The sequence below is a fragment of the Quercus robur genome, chromosome 10 (genome assembly GCF_932294415.1).
Source record: "Quercus robur chromosome 10, dhQueRobu3.1, whole genome shotgun sequence".
In the NCBI taxonomy this organism is placed as follows: domain Eukaryota; kingdom Viridiplantae; phylum Streptophyta; class Magnoliopsida; order Fagales; family Fagaceae; genus Quercus; species Quercus robur.
In genome coordinates this window covers 2,672,240-2,689,891 of record NC_065543.1, presented here as the reverse complement: position 1 = coordinate 2,689,891, position 17,652 = coordinate 2,672,240, and the positions used below count along the sequence as shown (strand labels likewise).

At 34.3% G+C, this 17,652-nt stretch overlaps 1 protein-coding gene across 1 annotated transcript in view; it reads right to left on the bottom strand.

Moving 5' to 3' along the window:
• The window catches only part of LOC126704468 (2-alkenal reductase (NADP(+)-dependent)-like), a 121,064-nt gene extending 105,139 nt beyond the window's left edge, over positions 1-15,925 (bottom strand). The window contains exons 1-6 of the mRNA XM_050403508.1: positions 15,829-15,925; positions 14,788-15,063; positions 14,419-14,596; positions 13,919-14,085; positions 13,321-13,403; positions 12,841-13,054 (exon numbers count right to left, since the gene is read on the bottom strand). Of these exons, the coding sequence (XP_050259465.1) occupies positions 12,841-13,054; positions 13,321-13,403; positions 13,919-14,085; positions 14,419-14,596; positions 14,788-15,021 (876 nt within the window). The 5' untranslated portion in view covers positions 15,022-15,063; positions 15,829-15,925. The remainder of the gene's footprint in view (positions 1-12,840; positions 13,055-13,320; positions 13,404-13,918; positions 14,086-14,418; positions 14,597-14,787; positions 15,064-15,828) is intronic.
• Positions 15,926-17,652: the final 1,727 nt, after the last annotated feature.

Genomic DNA, 17,652 nt, shown 5'->3' with positions numbered 1-17,652 from the left:
ATGATGAATTAGGTACCTAGCATTTCATTCTGTAATTTGGATAAAGTTAAGACCATCAAAGATATGTTGGATAAATTTGTGAATGAAGTAGATGGCTTGGGGCTTAAAATTGTGAATTCAAACCCCAAGATTAGCCTACACAATATAGACTCCTCCCTTAATGATTCAGAAGTTATAGGAAGAGAATACGGTGTCGTAAAAATTCAAGATTTGTTGGGTGGTGAAGATCTCTTTCTAAAATTAAGGTCAAGATTTGATAGTCTTACAATAACATCTTTAAAACGATGTTTTGCATATTGTGCAATCTTCCCCAAAGATTATGACATTACAAAGGATGAACTAATTCAGTATTGGATGGCTCAAGGGTTTCTTGATCCATCTGAAGAAAGTATGGTTATTGGTAACAAGCATTTAAAAATTTTGTTAGACAAATCCTTTTTACAAAATGCAAAAAAGGATGAGTATGGTAATATTATCGGGAGCAAAATGCATGATTTCGTACATGATTTTGTGCTCTCAATTTCAAAATCAAAATCTTCAATTTCAGATAATTTCAACCAGGAACGAAGTTTATTTGTTGGATTTGATGGCCAAACAACACAAGGAATTTCATTTAAAGGTGATGGTTTCACAAAATTGTGCACATTATTTTAGAGAATGCTGACTTTGGCAACATATTATTAGAATTTAAAAGCTTACGGGTTTTAGTGTTAATACATCTGAGGCTTCTTCACATCTTAGACATTGAAATTAATTTTTTACCAAATTCAATTACTAAGCTTTTCAATTTGCAAACTTTAAGAATCGAATGCCCTAATCTCATCAAACTTTAACATATTTGCATTATTGATTGTGAAAATGCAGCAGCACCTAAAAATATGGGGCGGTTGACTTGCCTTCAAACATTTCCAGATTTTTCTATGGGTCGAGATGAAGGTTATTGGATGAAAGAATTGGGACCTTTAAAGAATCTCAGGGGGGAGTTAAACATATATTGTCTAGAAAAGGTGGAAGATGAGGAAGAACCCAAAAGCGCAAAATTAAAAGAAAAGGAAATATTCAAGTTGGGATTACACTAGAGTTATGATAGAGAAGAGGACATGTATTATGATAAAGATGAAAAGGTGTTGGAAGGCCTCTAGCCTGACCCAAATTTGAAAAGCTTAACAATCGAATTCTACGAAGGAAAGAAATTCCCATCATGGGTTGGTTTGTCTTCACTATATCACAATTTGATTGAGATCAATTTGAAATATTGTATGGAATGTGAAGAAGTTCCCACTCTGGGGCAATTATCCAGTCTTAGGGTTCTTGAAATAGATTATATGGTGAAGGTAAGAAGTATAGGAAGTGAGTTTTACAGTTATAGTGATGGGAGTTATAGAAATACTAGTACATTATTTTTGGCATTGAGAATACTTAAATTGCAGTACATGTTTGCCTTAGAAGAGTGAAAGGATGCAAAGGAGTTGAGAAGATCAAGTAAGGTGTTGGTGTTTCCTTGCCTTGAGGAGTTGACCCTATTTTCTATTGGAAACTGAGAGATTTGCCAAACTCACTGCACACCTATGTTTCCCTTCAGAAATTGGAAGTATGGGAATGCTGTGAGTTGAGGTATCTGGCAGGTGTCCCATCCATAATAAGGAGTGGGTTACAGTGTGTTGACTATATGGAGAATGTGGATTGTCATCTACCTTCTTCTTTTACTTCCTCCATTCACCCCTCTCTCCAAAAGCTCATATTGTGTGAGTCAACCTAATCTCTCTTGGTCCTGGACCAAATTCAATACTTCATTGCCCTTAAAATTTTCTAGATAGAGGGATTTAATGAGATGGTAGCTTTGCCAGAGTGGCTCGGCAATCTTTCCTCTCCTCAAAAGCTGTATATTATGGATTACAATTGCTTGGTGCATCTGCCCACTGAGGAAGCCATGCGACACCTCACCCAGTTGAAAACGTTGGAGATTTATTATTGCGCCAATTTGGAAGACAATGAGTGGTCCAAGATTGACCATATTCCATTTGTTGACATATAGGATAGTGGGTAAGTGGTTAAGTTTATTCAAAAAAAAAAAAAAAAAATCTGCAAATCATCACAAGACTTCAAAAGTTGCTAAAAGCATAGTTTACTAGTACTATTAGAAAATAGAGAAGAATATGAAATTGATGAATTCTTTGTATATTGAATTGAATAAAAAAATGGTTACAGTGCTCTATATATACACACAGGTAAAGGGAAAAGAGGGAACTAAAAGAACTAACTAACTAACTAACTAACTAATTACCCTCCAAAACTAACTAACAGAGCTAACAACCTGTCACGCTGTCACGTGCTGATTACATGCCAAGTACTAAAACTATATACAATAATACAAAGCTACATGTTGTATAGAACTAACTCTGCTCACTATGTAGCATTTTGACACTCTGCAACTGATCTTGATTTGCTTTCTTTACACTCCCCCTCAAGAGGAAGTGGGGAATGCACATTCAACACATTCATCTTGGATAGTAGATTGTGAAACTGATGTGCACTAAGTGCCTTTGTCAGCATATCAGCAAGCTATGATTGAGTCCTAATGTGCAACAACCTTATTACTCCTTGAACCATTTTGTCTCTCACAACATGGCAGTCAATCTCTATGTGTTTTACGCGCTCATGGAACACTGGATTGGCTACAATGTGGAGAGCAAACTGACTATCATTGAATAGTAAAGCAGCCTTAGAGTGATCAACTTGTATATCTCTTAGCAAACTAAGAATCCACACAATCTCACACACTGCTACTACCATAGAATGATACTTAGCTTCTACAGATGACCTACTTACTGTGTTATGTTTTTTAGACTTCCAAGAAACTAATGAATCTCCCAAGAACATGCAGTAACCAGTTACTGACCTCCTTGTATTAGGGCAAGCAACCCAATCTGAATCAGGAAAGCCTTTAAGATGTAATTCAGATGCACTTGAGAATAATAACCCTTGTCTGGACTACCTTTGAGGTACTGCAACACCCTATTTGCTACAACTTGATGTGGTTTCCGAGGCTTTGACATAAATTGACTCAATTTATGAACAACAAAGGTTATGTCAGGTCTTGTGATAGTAAGATACAAGAGCTTGCCCACCAATCTTATATAAGAGCTTGGATTTGTCAACAATTCACCTTGGTACTTAACTTCAAATTGTGTTCTATGGGGATTTTGGCTGGTTTACAACCCAGCAGACTTGCATCATTTATCAATTCCAGAGTATATTTTCTTTGACACAAATGGATGCCTTTCTGTGATCTAGCTATCTCAAGCCTAAGGAAAAACTTCAAATCTCCAAGGTCTTTTAGTTTAAACTACTGATCTAGAAGAATCTTCAGTTCTGCCACAGAATTAGGATTATCACTTGCAATCAAAATGTCATCTACATATACCAATAAAGCAATGAAAGACCCTGGTGTTTTCTTGGTGAACAAAGAATAATCTGCCTTAGATTGTCTAAATCCCAACCTTAATAAAGTAGTAGAAACTTTGCAAACCATTGTCGTGAGGCTTGCTTAAGGCCATAGAGAGACTTTTGTAATTTGCAAACTACCTCCCCCTTGCTGTGGAAGCCAGGTGGTAAAGTCATAAACACTTCCTCATGCAAGTCACCATGCAGGAAAGCATTATTGACATCAAGTTGGGAAAGAGACCACCCTTTCACAGCAGCAACAGCCAACAAACACGTCTTAGAGACAAGCTTTGCAACAGGAGAAAAGTTTTCTATATAATCAAGGCCCTCCTTTTGAGTATAACCCTTGGCAACCAACCTAGCTTTGAATCTCTCCACAGTACCATCAGCTTTATACTTCACCTTATACACCCATTTACAGCCTATGGCCCTTTTACCAGGGGGCAAAGGCTGAAGGGACCAAGTATTATTAGCCTCTAAGGCCTTAATCTCACTAGCCATAGCCTCCCTCCATTGAGGATCAAGAACAACCTAATCATAATGTTTTGGTTCAACTATAGAAGAAATGGCATTGTAAAAATGTCTATGGTGGGAAGAAAGGTTAGCATAGGACAAATAGGAAGAAAGATGGTAGGGGGTACCTGAGGAAGAAGATGAAGCAGGTGGAGCTATAGTAGATACCTGATTGCAGTGATAAGCCTGTAAATAAGTTAGTTTGGAAGAAGTCCTAGTGGATTTCCTAATAGGATTTCTAAGAAGAGGAGCTGGCACAACTGGCTCAGCATTAGACACAGCAACAGGCACAATTGTTGGCTCAACAATAGGCTTAGGATTTGACTGAATAGCTGGCTCAACAAATACAAGAGCTGAAGGAACATCAGTAGCTGAAGCTGATGCAGGCATGACAGGAGAATGAGGGTGACCAGAACCAATAAAAGAACAAGGCTTAAAAAGGAAAGGATTAGTGGTAGGAGGAGACTGAGATGGAATAGAAGGAGAAGAAGATTTAGAAAGGAAAGGAAAAGTAAACTCATGAAAAATGATATCTCTAGAGATGAAAATGCATCTAGACTTCAAATCTAGAAGTTTATACCCTTTGATGTTATAAGGGTAACCAATAAAAACACATTCTCTAGCTCTAGGATCAAACTTGGATCTATGGGCAACAATGGTTGAAGCAAAGCACAGACAGCCAAAAGACCTAAGAAAAGAGTAAGATGGAGGTTTGTGATAGAGAAGCTCAAAGGGGGTTTTATTATGTAAAATAGAAGAGGGAAGCCTATTGATTAAGAAAACTGCAGTTAAAATGCATTCACCCCAATATGATATAGGCAAATTAGACTGAATCTTTAAAGCTCTAGCAATTGAAAGTATATGTTGATGCTTTCTCTCCACAATAGAATTTTGTTGTGGAGTATAAGCACAACTCCTTTGATGCAAAATTCCATGAGCAGAAAAGAAATCAAGCATATTAAATTCAGGGGCATTGTTTGATCTTCTGATCTTGATACAAGCATAAAACTGAGTCTTAATCATTACATGAAAAGAAAGAAGGATTGGTATGACATCAGATTTAGATTTTAGAAGAAATACCCAAGTAGAACGAGTGGCATCATCAACAATGGTTAAAAAATATCTATAACCATCATGAGTAACAACAGAATAGGGACCCCATACATCAATATGAATAAAATCAAAAGGAAACTTGGAAATTTCATTATGAGTAGGAAATGGTAATCTTTTCTGTTATGCCACAACTTTGACATATCAACAACAGAATTGACAATAGGAATAGATTTGATAGGAGACAAATACTAAGACAATGAAGGGTGCTTGGATGAAGAAGAACTCAGCTTTCTCTGCAACAAATACAAACCATGATGCATCTCACCCACTCTAATCGTCCTCCAGCAGGTAAGGTCCTGAATGAAACAGAATTGAGATAGAAAAACAAGACAAAAAGGAAGGTGTTTTGTGAGTTTGCTGACATACAGAAGGTTAAAAGTAAAACTAGGAACACAAAGAACATTGTGAAGAGTAAATTGAGCAGAAAGTTGTATTGTACCAACATGTGTGACAGTAGCAGATTCATCATTTGGAAATTTAACAACACAATGAGAGATAGAAGTGATTGAGGCCAATATGGAAACTGAACAAACTATATGGTCTGAAGCACCAGTGTCAATGACCCAAACATGACTCTCAAAAGCCGTCCTATTTATGACCTTAGCAGAAAAAATTGAATGCTTGGAATCAAACACATCATGAGGCAAACTGTCAATACCTGACAAAGGTGTAGTGGCTTGAGAATCAAAAGAAACATTGTTAGCCATAGCAATTGAATTCTGAGATTCTTGAGGTAAAGCCCCAATCATAGCAAGAATCTTTTGATATTGATTTGAAGTGAAAGGAAATTGAGTCTGTGGTTGTGCATGAAGAAGTGAATCTTGAGAATCAAAGTGAGCAGAGAATTGATTAACCAAAGAAGCTTTGCCTTTGGCTTTGTAACCAAGAGGATATTCGTGGAGTTTGTAACACTTCTCCACAGTGTGACCTTGCAAACCACAGTGACTACAGATAGGCCTTTCCTTGCCTTTACCCTTGGTGTTCTTGGAACCAATGCTAGTACCCTTAGCTGCAAGAGCAGTAGAGTCCACAAAAGGACCATTGTTGCTGCCTTGCCCAACTGATCTTTGCTTCTCATCTAGAATCAATAAAGAGAACACTTTCTCAACAGATGGAATAGGATCCATCAACAAAATCTGCCCTCAAATGTGAGAGAAAGAATCATTGAGACCTATCAAAAACTGCATAACAACTTCTCTGCGATGAATTTTAGAGATCTTCTCATTCACATTACACACACACTTCTCACAAGAATAGGTAGGAAGTGGTTCATAATTCTATAATTCATCCCACAGAATTGAAAGATTGGTGAAATAGTCAATCATAGAGAGCTCACCTTGAGAAAAACTTGCTAAATCCTTCTGCAATTGATAGACCCTAGGTCCATTACCCTGGGAAAACATGCTCTGAAGCTTATTCCAAACTTCCTTAGCAGTTTTACGATACACCATACTTATGGAAATCTTGGGAGAAACACAATTGATGATCCAAGAAACCACAATATCATTGCATCGTGCCCAGCTTTGAACCAAGATAGGAACTTTCTCCATAGCTGAAGTAAGAGAAACTGATCCATCAATCAACTAGAATTTGCTCTTGATCCTGAAAGCTCTCTCCATAGATCGTGCCCATGTAGGTTACTTCTCACCCCCAATCAATGGTTGTGAAACTAATATCACACCAGGATTCTCAGCATGATGGAGAAAGAAATGATGCGATTCATCAATGGTGATGCTTGTAGAAGCTTGACCAGAGGAAGCCATTGAGACTTTGATGAAGAAAGCCCTAACTTTTGAAGAAGAAGAAATTGAAATGAAGAAATTAGGCGGAAGCAAGAAACAATTGCTTAGAATCAAAGAAAACAAGAAAACGTCTCAAAATCAAAGAAACGAGAAATGATTTCTCAGAATCAAAGAGGAAGGGGAAAATTTTCTTGAGAAATTTTGATTTGGAAAGAAAAGAAAAGCTAGGAAATCAGTGAAACTGTGCTAGTTGCTCTGATACCATATTAGAAAACAGAGAAGAATATGAAATTGATGAATTCTTTGTATATTGAATTGAATAAAACAATGGTTACAGTGCTCTATATATACACACGGGTAAAGGGAAAAGAGTGAACTAAAAGAACTAACTAACTAACTAATTACCCTCCAAAACTAACTAACAGAGCTAACAACCTGTCACGCTGTCACGTGCTGATTACATGCCAGGTACTAAAACTATATACAAAAATACAAAGCTACATGTCATATAGAACTAACTCTGCTCACTGTGTAGCATTTTGACACTCTGCAACTGATCTTGATTTACTTTCTTTACAGTACAATTTAGGTTGACCACATTCCAATGGTTGATATAGTTGACTTTGTTACCAATATGTCAATTTCTATTTGCTAAGCTATTTTCTTTCTTTAATTTTTTTCAATATTGAAATATTCTCAACATTGGGAAATTTTTAATGTTGGATTTAGCATTATTAGAACTTGCTTTATGTCCACATAATTCTCTCTCTGTATTTCTTGTAACCTTCACATTATTATACGATAAGAGTTTATATATGGATAAGTTCTTTTGCTTAGGGCTGTCTAAAACTTAACAGTAGATTTTTATGATTTGTACTGGGTCATAATTGCTCTGTTTATGAGGGTGAACTATTGTGGAAAAATGGAGTTTAGTTGCACAATAATGAGAAATTGGGTAGGTGAAGTTCTTGTTGATTTTTCATTTCATGTTTGGGTTGGGGGTCAGTTTTACTTGGTGGGCCATGAAGTTATGCGATTCCCAGTCCTACTAGTAAATTAAATTTTCAAACAGCACTGAAGGTATTGATGGTTCTAATATATCCATATATGGTTTTTACCTTTTGAAGGCGGCCAGATTGCTCTGATTTCGAAGACGAAGACTAACTCAGGAAGCTAGCAAGAAGTTTGCATTTGGGAAAATAATTCAGTTGATGACAATGTTGCCAAGGCACTTCAAGTTTTCTTTCTACTACCATTTTGGATATTTATACATAATTTACTTCATAAATGTTGATTTAAAAAACCAAATTTAGTTTATATATATTTGTAGAGTCACAGTGTCTGTAGCCAATATGCATATCTACAATGTATAGAGATGTTGAGTGCAGTCAAATCACTGAATTGTGGTTTCACAATTACATATAAAATGATGATCTCCTAAGTCTTTTATGGCTGTTGGGTATGTGAGCCGTTGCATTGTTTTCATATGAGATGGTTATTCAGAATCGCCATTGTATTGTATAAAACTTTGTTTATTGTTGTTAAAATTTTGTTTAGCAATTAAAAGTACTTTTATATGTTACTAATGGCCCTAATGATCTGCTCTTGTAGAAGACTGGCAATTTTCTTCAAGAGCTGCATATAGTACTTATGATTGCAGAACTGATCCATCTACTCCTACACATTGCCTTACGCATTTTGGGATCTACAAATTTTTCATTTTACCTAAAAGGAAGGATGTGCTGAAGGAAATGGCCCCTAGAGGTCCAAGAGTGTCCATTACAAATTGATAGCTAGATCATTCAACTATGTTAGGGACATTTTTATGTAATTGGCTAATCTTTTGACAAATAACACTTTACTTGTAATTGGGTAGATCTAGGATGAGTTTAGTACTTCAAGAAACAAGTGTTCAAGTTTAGTATTGAAGCCATGCAAGTCTAACCAAGAAACAAGTGAAGAAGTGTTGTTCATTAAAGCTTAACAAATATCTCAACAGAATCTTTTTTATCGAGATTTAATGTTGAAGCTTGACAGAAGCTAAACCTGTCGAGAATTACGAAATTAGAATTTCCAGATCTAATTTCACGCATATCCATGAGTATTTGTGTAGGGTTTCTTTTCTCACAACCCTAGACATATATAAAGATTATTTTAAAGGCCGTCTTGAGTGATACAAAGGTTGTTGCAATTGTTGTTACATGCATATTGTGATCAGAGACAAAATTGCCCTAGTTCATCATATTCTTTCTAGAAACTATTGCATCTTTGCACCAAGGGTTTTGTGACCAAGGCGCTTCCTAATCTTCATTGTTGGATGAATAGAAGAACTTTGTAGCCAACATCTTTCTCAAGTTGGTGTGTTAGCCACGTACTGAGATTCGTGCATTATTGGTCAGTCACGTATTGGGATTCGTGCATTGAATGGAGAGATTGCCGTTACATCACAAGTCCAATTGGGTATTGGGGTAAGGGTTCAACTGTAGGTTGGTATTAGGTACTAGGATTCTTTTACTTATAACCGCTTGTTTTGATAATAGTGGATTCTCGAGAGTGGTGACCTTAAATTCACCCGGTGGGGTTTGCCTTGATGGTTTTCCCCATTCATAAACAAATCACCTAAGTCAAATTTATTTTCCGCTGCATTTAGCTTAGTTGGTGATTTTTTTGTGCTACCACGTTTATTGCATGTAATTGAATCTAATTAATTCACTTGGATAATTAATTGATTAATTTACTAAAGGGGTCAATACATTTTTTTGGCCTATCAAACTGGTAGCATCTGAAATTTATGTGATGCCATAGAAAGCCAATAGTATGTCCGTGTTTAATAGAATTACTACTTTTTTCTCTTCTCCAACTATTATTTTTATTTATTTTTAATTATTATAGCATCAAATACCATTTCTTCATAATTTTCTCATTTTCTTCAACTTATTCACAAAATTTGGGCATGATATGTCTGTAGGATTATTTGTTACTTGTTTTATTTTTTGGGAGAATTTTGAAGTACTTGAACTAATGTACCAATAAGTTCAAGTACTTCAACTCTCTTTCTTGTGAAGGCTTTTCCCCTCTTTCACCAACCTAACATAATGCTTTAGAATTGTATTGTTTTCCATTTTTAATTCTAATGCTTGCTTAAGTGTGCTGGAAAAAGTTATACTATGCAATTGCTTGATATTTTAAAATTTACAAATATTATATTATTTTAGGGCATTCACTAATAATCAGTTTTTTTTTTTTTTTTTTGAGGTGGGGGGGGGGGGGGGGGTGGGGGTGGACAACTAAATTGATAATCACTGAATTTTCTGGAAATATAACTTTTTTGTTGCATTTTAAAACCCTAGCATTATACTCACTTATCAAGAAAAATAAAATCCTAGCATTATATTTATAGTTGTTAGTTCATTCTTAGAAGTTAACAAAGCCTAAGCTAAAATGAAATCGAAAATTAAAAATCACTAACTATCAAAAACCTATGTTGCTTTCTCGATAACCACCATTACTAGCTCTTCTTGATCAATCATAAGACGGGGAAACAAAGAGTACGATATTGCTGAACATAAAGTAAGGCTAAGAAAAAATCTCTTCTTCTTTTCCTATACTAATAACAAATTCCAAGACCTGCACAATTATATGGTGAGTTTGTAATTAGTTTAGAAATCATTGTCTACATCAATTAATGCCACGTATACATTTAAAAATACCGAACTATTGTGACTTTTCATTTTTCAATAGGCACCTTTTTGGTCAATAGACACATTTTCATTCAATAAGCACATTTTCGATTAATAGACACATTTTCATTCAATAGACACTTTTTCGGTTGATAGGCACCTTAGACTTACAAACTAATTTATGTAGCCAATGATTTCATATTTTTAATTTCTTTCATTACTTAGGCTTTTCTTTACCTCTATTTCAATGTCAATACCTGTTTCATTTGTTTTATATAAGTTTAAATTAATAGGAATGGTTTAGAAAATTTATAGCCTTTTATTTTAAAACTAATGTATTAAATAATATCCCTTAACAATTTTTAACCATGTTTAATTGCGTTCAAAGTCACCCCTTGAAGGCCTCGATACCTTCATTTGAATTCAAGTTACCAGTTTGTATGTTTTTGAAAGATTATTAAACCTTTTTGACTTCCACGATTTAGGCAACTGAATAAGGACTCCTGTGTTATCATATTGTATACTTCTAGAACTTGGTGAAAGGGTTTTGAAAGGATCTATATATAATTCACTCAAATGTGCAAAGGACCTTAACAAATTGCAAAGGACAACTACAATAAGCAAAGCCTTAATCCCAATATTTTGGGGTCAACTTTGTTAGGTTTTAAGACTTTAGGAACTAATGTATTAGAACTTCACTTTGTATATGTTGGCAAACCATGATCAAAACATTTAGTTTAAGTTTAGACTTGCTCAAAGTTTGGTTTAATGTAAGTTTGGAATCGAGTAATTGCAGGAAATTACTATTCAATGTAGGTTTAGACTTGCTCAAAGTGGAGTCTCAAAGTCACAAGTAGGAGAACTTGTGGTTGCTGCAGATCAAGGAAAGAAGTAGTCCATGGACTCGGAGCTGTTATGTGGTCGTGGTAGTAAGTTTTCTACATGAGGTAGCAATAGGATGTTAGTGGTCGAAGTCTTATTGTACAAACTTCAATTCTTTCATAGTAAATCTGTTTTTTACCTTGAGGATAGCTAGTTAAATCCTTCCTAGGTTTTTTACCGGTTTGGTTTTCCTGGGTGATAAGATCTGTGTATTCTTTATTTTCTGCATTATATTTGCTTTACACATATTTGTTTAACCTAGATTTAATTAACAAACTTGTTAATCAACTTGGCTTAATATTAGGTTAAACATATTGTGTTAAGGGGTCTAAAACCTAACAAGCTTAATTAATTGCAGTAATTAGAAAATGTGAACCCAAGTGGAATCATCATTTAATTAAATTCAATTTGTTTATCAAAAAAAAAAACAAAAAAAAAATCATTTAATTCAATTTCCATCTGAATAAAATAGCATACTTTGACTTCATTTTCGTTCCCTTATTCTCTATCTTCCCTTATTCCTTATAGCTAGCAGTAAAGAAATGTTGGGGCAAAACACATGTTACAGTACAGTACCATTCTTCCTAGTAGATATAGATCAACACAGTAGGGAGAAAAGAGTCTCTACCAAGTACCAATCCAATCCCTCTACACAACCGAGTTGTTTATTATGTTCAGTCACCAAGCTTATGGCAGTCAAGGTAAAGAGGTTTAAACCCCTTGAGGATGAAAATGCTTTCCATTATTATTTCTCAAAAGCAAAAGAAAGTTTTGTTAGTGTTATGTTGACTCTGCAGAAATGTTGATGTTTCACAGTTGTTTGGGAAAAAAAAGTGGTTGTTGTACTCAATATGACCCTTGAAACACAGGTTTATAACGCCCTTGTTAATTAATGTAAACACTGAAATTTGAGAAATAGTAACAAATAGACAAATACCACCCTTGATGTTAGTCACCACGCATAGAAGCATTCATACTATAAGCATGTGGCTCAAATCAAGACCCAATTCCTTGCCAAAACACTGTAATAATTATTTTTGCAGTCACAAAATTTTTTTTTTATTTGCCAATTAGACTATTATCTTCTTAATGTTTACATATATGGACTAGCATTCCTTATTGAAACAGCCCATAATATATTGAACCCTGAGAATTTACTTTCCAAGTTACATAGCTGTCAAGCAGCAATGGCTTTCACCATGGTAATGGGGAGAAGCACTATATATGGTGCTGTATAAGTTAACACAGAAAAAAGGGGAAAAAAAAAGTGTAAAATACATATGCAAAAGGAGGTAAAATGATCACTCCCGAGCAACTACAACTACTTGCTTTCCGACATTGTGACCACTAAAAATCCCTACAAGAGCTGCTGGGCCATTTTCGAGGCCTTCAGCTATGTCTTCAACATATACCCTCTTTCCTTCCCTAATGTAAGGTAGCACAAGGTCTAAGAAGTTGGGAAAGAGGTGATAGTAATCATACACTGTAAATCCTTCTATACGAATCCTCTTATATACCAAAGATAATAAATTTCTTATGCCTTCAGGTTGATCAAGATTGTATTGTGAGATCATTCCAGCTACTGCAATACGACCGTGGAATCTCATGTTAAGGAGAACTGCATCAAGCATTTTGCCTCCGACATTATCACAGTAAATGTCAATGCCTTCAGGAAAACACCTAGTATCATTACCCAAAAAAAAAAGTCAGTGCCTCTCAGTTTTTTATAAAAGTTGCTCTTGCAGTTGTAAGTAACAATTAAGCCTTGATATTGCTGTTGAGATATTTATCAAACGTTAGTTTCTGCCAACGTTTATTCTTTAATGGTTTGCAATTTGCAGTCACTATGAATAAATTAGTGAATGCCGTGCAATTTTGCCTCACAGCTAATAATGAAAAATTTTGCTTCATTAATTTCTTTTAGTATATGCAAATTTTCCACTGACCTTTTTAGAGCTGCATCCAAGTCATGCTCTTCCTTATAATTGAAAGCCTCATCGAATCCAAACTTGCTCTTTAGTATATCAACCTTGTTCAGATAAAAGCAGGACAAGTGTTGAAATTTCATTTTAAAAAAGAGCATGTTTCTATATCCCCTGCTCTAAAATAGAGATTAAGCATGCATAGCAGCTTAAAATTTTGGTCCAAATAATAAAATCATACAACAGGGTGAGGACTAGGAGAATTTGAATAACATTTCAGAATATTATGCAATTTTGTGTTAAAATACTTTAAATGTCTAACTAGAGACAAATAAATAACAACTCATTCAAGGAGGAAAACAAAAAAGATCAAACCTACAAAATCAGTTCAAATTAAGAACAAAATATATACTATTTTTTCAAATTCATTCAAAATGGATGTTAGTAAAAGGTGATGATATAATCAGAAGATCAACTTATGTGTACTTTATTGTTGTCACAAATATCTAATTAAATTATTGAATAAAAATGATATTGTTGGTAGCACCTGTCAGAACAATGCATACCTAGTACTTTTCTTCTTCAAATATTTTAAAGAAGATTCCAATTAAGGTTGATGTACCTTTTCTTTGCTTCCAGCACTTCCAACAACATAACAACCCATCAATTTGGCCAATTGCCCAACTAGTTGGCCAACTGCACCAAATGCTGATGAGACAAAAACATATTCTCCTTTCTTTGGTGAACAAAGCTCATAGAAACCAGCATAAGCAGTCATACCAGGCATACCTATGTGCAAAAGTAAATCCAACTAGATGGAGCATTTACTATGTCAATGTTTTTTTTAAAAAAAAGAAAATATCTATAGTTGCTAGTATGTAGAGGAGGAGATGGTGTAGAGGACAGAAAAGACTGACATGAACAAGATAGATTATGTAGTATAAATGAATAACTACACTGCAAAGTATCAAATTCATCTTTAATCCAGAGTTCCATGAATTGTATATTCCAATCATATAAAAGATTATGAAGTAAAATCCTTTTTATTTTGTTTCTTTAATTTTCTTGAAAATCAAATTCATCTTATAAACTTTTTTCCCAATTGATGAGCAAATTACTTACCAAGAAGTCCAGTATAGTAGGAAAGGGGCACATCAGTGTGCTGGATTTTAAAGAGGCTTTCAGTCATTGTGATGAGGCTGTATTCTTCCCATTTGGTTACACCCCAAACGAAATCTCCTTTCTTGAAGTCCGGGTGCCCAGATTCCAAAACTTTAGCCACTCCATACCCAACTATTGGCTACATGTTTCACCAAAAAAATAGGTTCATTTGTGAAAGCAAAAACTATGATAACAATTCTCTTTATTTCAAAGTCTAGATTAAAAAATGCAAATTTAAAGGTGTATCCATTGCCATGTCAAGCAAGAGAGTTATACAGCATATATGCAAGAGAAAGAGAGTGAGTCAGTGAGCTATGAGCATGAGCTTACTGAATGGGGAGCAAAGGAATAAAAAAGGCGATCTGGGATTTTGGCCTTAATGCCTCGCATGTAAGGATCACAGGATAAGTATAGGTTCTTCACCAACACTTCTTTTGAACCCTCTGGCACCTTCAAGCTTAAGCTACTTGTGTAAAAGTACATGTCCGTTTCTTTGGGATTGCCATCTATGTAGTCTCTAGCTAGCACCTGTTTGTTTCTCACTTCTTCACCATCACCTGCCATTGCTAAAACCTTTCCCTCTCTCTTTTTCTATGGCCTGTTGCACTGCAAATAATAAAAGAGAGAAACTCTTTTTTATAGGCAAGATAGTGATCGTTATCAGGTTTGTAATGAGCTACAAATTTGACTACGATTCATCTAGAAAGAAACATAGATATAGTGACAATCATATTTAGTTTAATAAGAATGTTTGATGTGAAGTTCTAACTTCTACACATGATGTTCTTTTCGTACAAGACTCTCTAAATAGCATTGAATTGTTCAAATTATCAAAAAAAGCTTTAAATTGTTCAAAATTGACGGTTTGATAGTAAAACAAAATTTTCCAAGTGCTTTCGAGTCAAAGTGGGATGAGAATTGTATGCAGTGTATAGAGATTCTAGGAACACAATAAGAGAAGGGAGGCGCCATATGAGAAAGCGCCTTAGATATAGAATTAGATGGTGAAGCTCCATGGTGGGTGGAGCACAAATATTGGATCAAAACTCCAATGAGAAGTCAGCGAAAATATATAGCACAGAGCAAAAAATGTATAGCACAGACCCAATTTCTCAAAAAACTTCTTTTTCATTAACACGCTACACATTAAGTAATCTACCAGCAATTAAAATAAAATAAAATAAAAAAATCTACCAGCAAAATACCAAGACAAATTAAAGACGTAATCTGCCAGCAAGAAAAAAAAAACTTCAAAAACGTAATCTGCCAGCAATAAGCTGCAAATCTTCAAAAATCTTCAAAAAAAAAAACTTCAAAATAAATCAAGATTGCAGTAGAAATCTGCCAGCAATTAAAAAAAAAAAAATCTACCAGCAATTTTTGATCGGGCTGAGATGAGAGTTTTAAGTTTTTATCTCGATGGAGTGGATTGCAATCTGGAATGGGGAGTGTACATGTACAGGGAATTTATTTTTTTTATTTTTTTTTCTCTTCTTAAAGGAAAGAGTTTTGATTCAATTGCTATTGTTTTTTTTTTTTTTTTGAGTGAATTGGTGTTAGAGTAACGGCATGGGTAGTGGTGGGTAACATTTTGCTAACACATCAGAGCACGTGTAGACAAAGTGTAATTTTTTTTTTTTACTTCAAGTGTATAAAGTGATTTTTAGGCAAGCCACATGTTTACAAAGTGTAATTTCCCCTAAATTTTAAGAGTAGTGGGGCTAGTTGATGGTGAGTCAATAATAAATTTTAGTGTTTTTTTTTTTCTTTTCTTTTTTTTTTTTGTCTTTTTTATTTAAGAAATAGCTTAAAACATGAATTCTTTTCATCCACTTTTTCTTATCTATTTCATTGAGTGGTCCACTACTTTTTTTTTTGGTTAGGTTTGTGATTTGTGTGTGTGAGCACTATGGCGTTAGGCTTACTAAATAGACTTTCTCATATGGATATTATTCTATTATATTTTAGTTTTGGATTTTTTCTTATCTTGTTTTCTTTTTTACTTTGTAATAATAATTATTCTTATACTTAAAAAATATTATTGGACATATAACATTAAAAAAAAAAAAAAATCATTGGTAAAAGAGAATGCAATTTATTTGACTGTGTGGGTTAGTGGAAAATAAAGTCAATAACTTAGATTTTTGAGGCAATGTTAGCTGATGTTCTAAGGATGTTTGTTAATTAACCATATTTAGAAATATTTTATAAAAAAAGAAAAATAATTGAATTATTTGATAGTTTTTTTTTTTTTTTTATTTCTCATAAAAGTAATATTAAAATTTTCTTAAAATAATTAATTAACTAATATCTTAAGGACATTTATTAAGGAGACCTTTCCTTTAATTATTATTATTTTTTTATTTTCAATAACAAGACATTTACGAAAACGCCATTAGCTCATTTTCTTTTTGCCGACCAATACCAGGAAATGATAACATTGTATTGAATATTGATTGTTACAACCAACTTTGGCAAAAAACGATTGGCACAGGCGCACAGCCGCCAGTGCCACTAATAATTTGTTCAAACCCGTCAGATCTTACCTCATCATATATGTAATCTTCAGGCAATTATTGAGCATATCCAGAGGATCGAAGTCATCGATGTTTAATCCTCCTCCCACCAATAAACGTGAGACTCATATTCACATGTGCGTTTTTATTTTTATGATTCCATAATTAAGGCCAAAGCTTTGAGGATTTAAAGCATGAATGTAGGTAAAAATGGTCATATATCATTGTTTGGGAAAATATGTATAGATTTACCACCGTTTATAAAATATTTAGCAATTTATCATATTTTTAAAACTTGAATTTGCAAAACTTGAGTTACAAACTCAAGTTTGCTGTGTAAAACTCGAGTTCTTTGAAAAAATAGCTTTCAAATTTGCTGTGTTATTTTTTATGAAACTTGAGTTACATACCCAAACTCGAGTTCTCAATTATTGGTAGATCCTCACATATTTTAAAAACAGTGGTAGATTGTAGAATATTTTCAAAAACAGTGGTATTTGGCCATTTTGGCCCATGAATGTCTCTATTTTTTGACCAAAGAACAATAAATGTCTCTATTGGAAATACTTGGAGCTATGAACTAGTTAAACTACAAAGCTATTAGAATGTCTCTATTCTTCTCAAACTCGGCACCAGCGATGGAAAGAATAGCTTCCATGCCCAAATTTGAAAAGCAAAA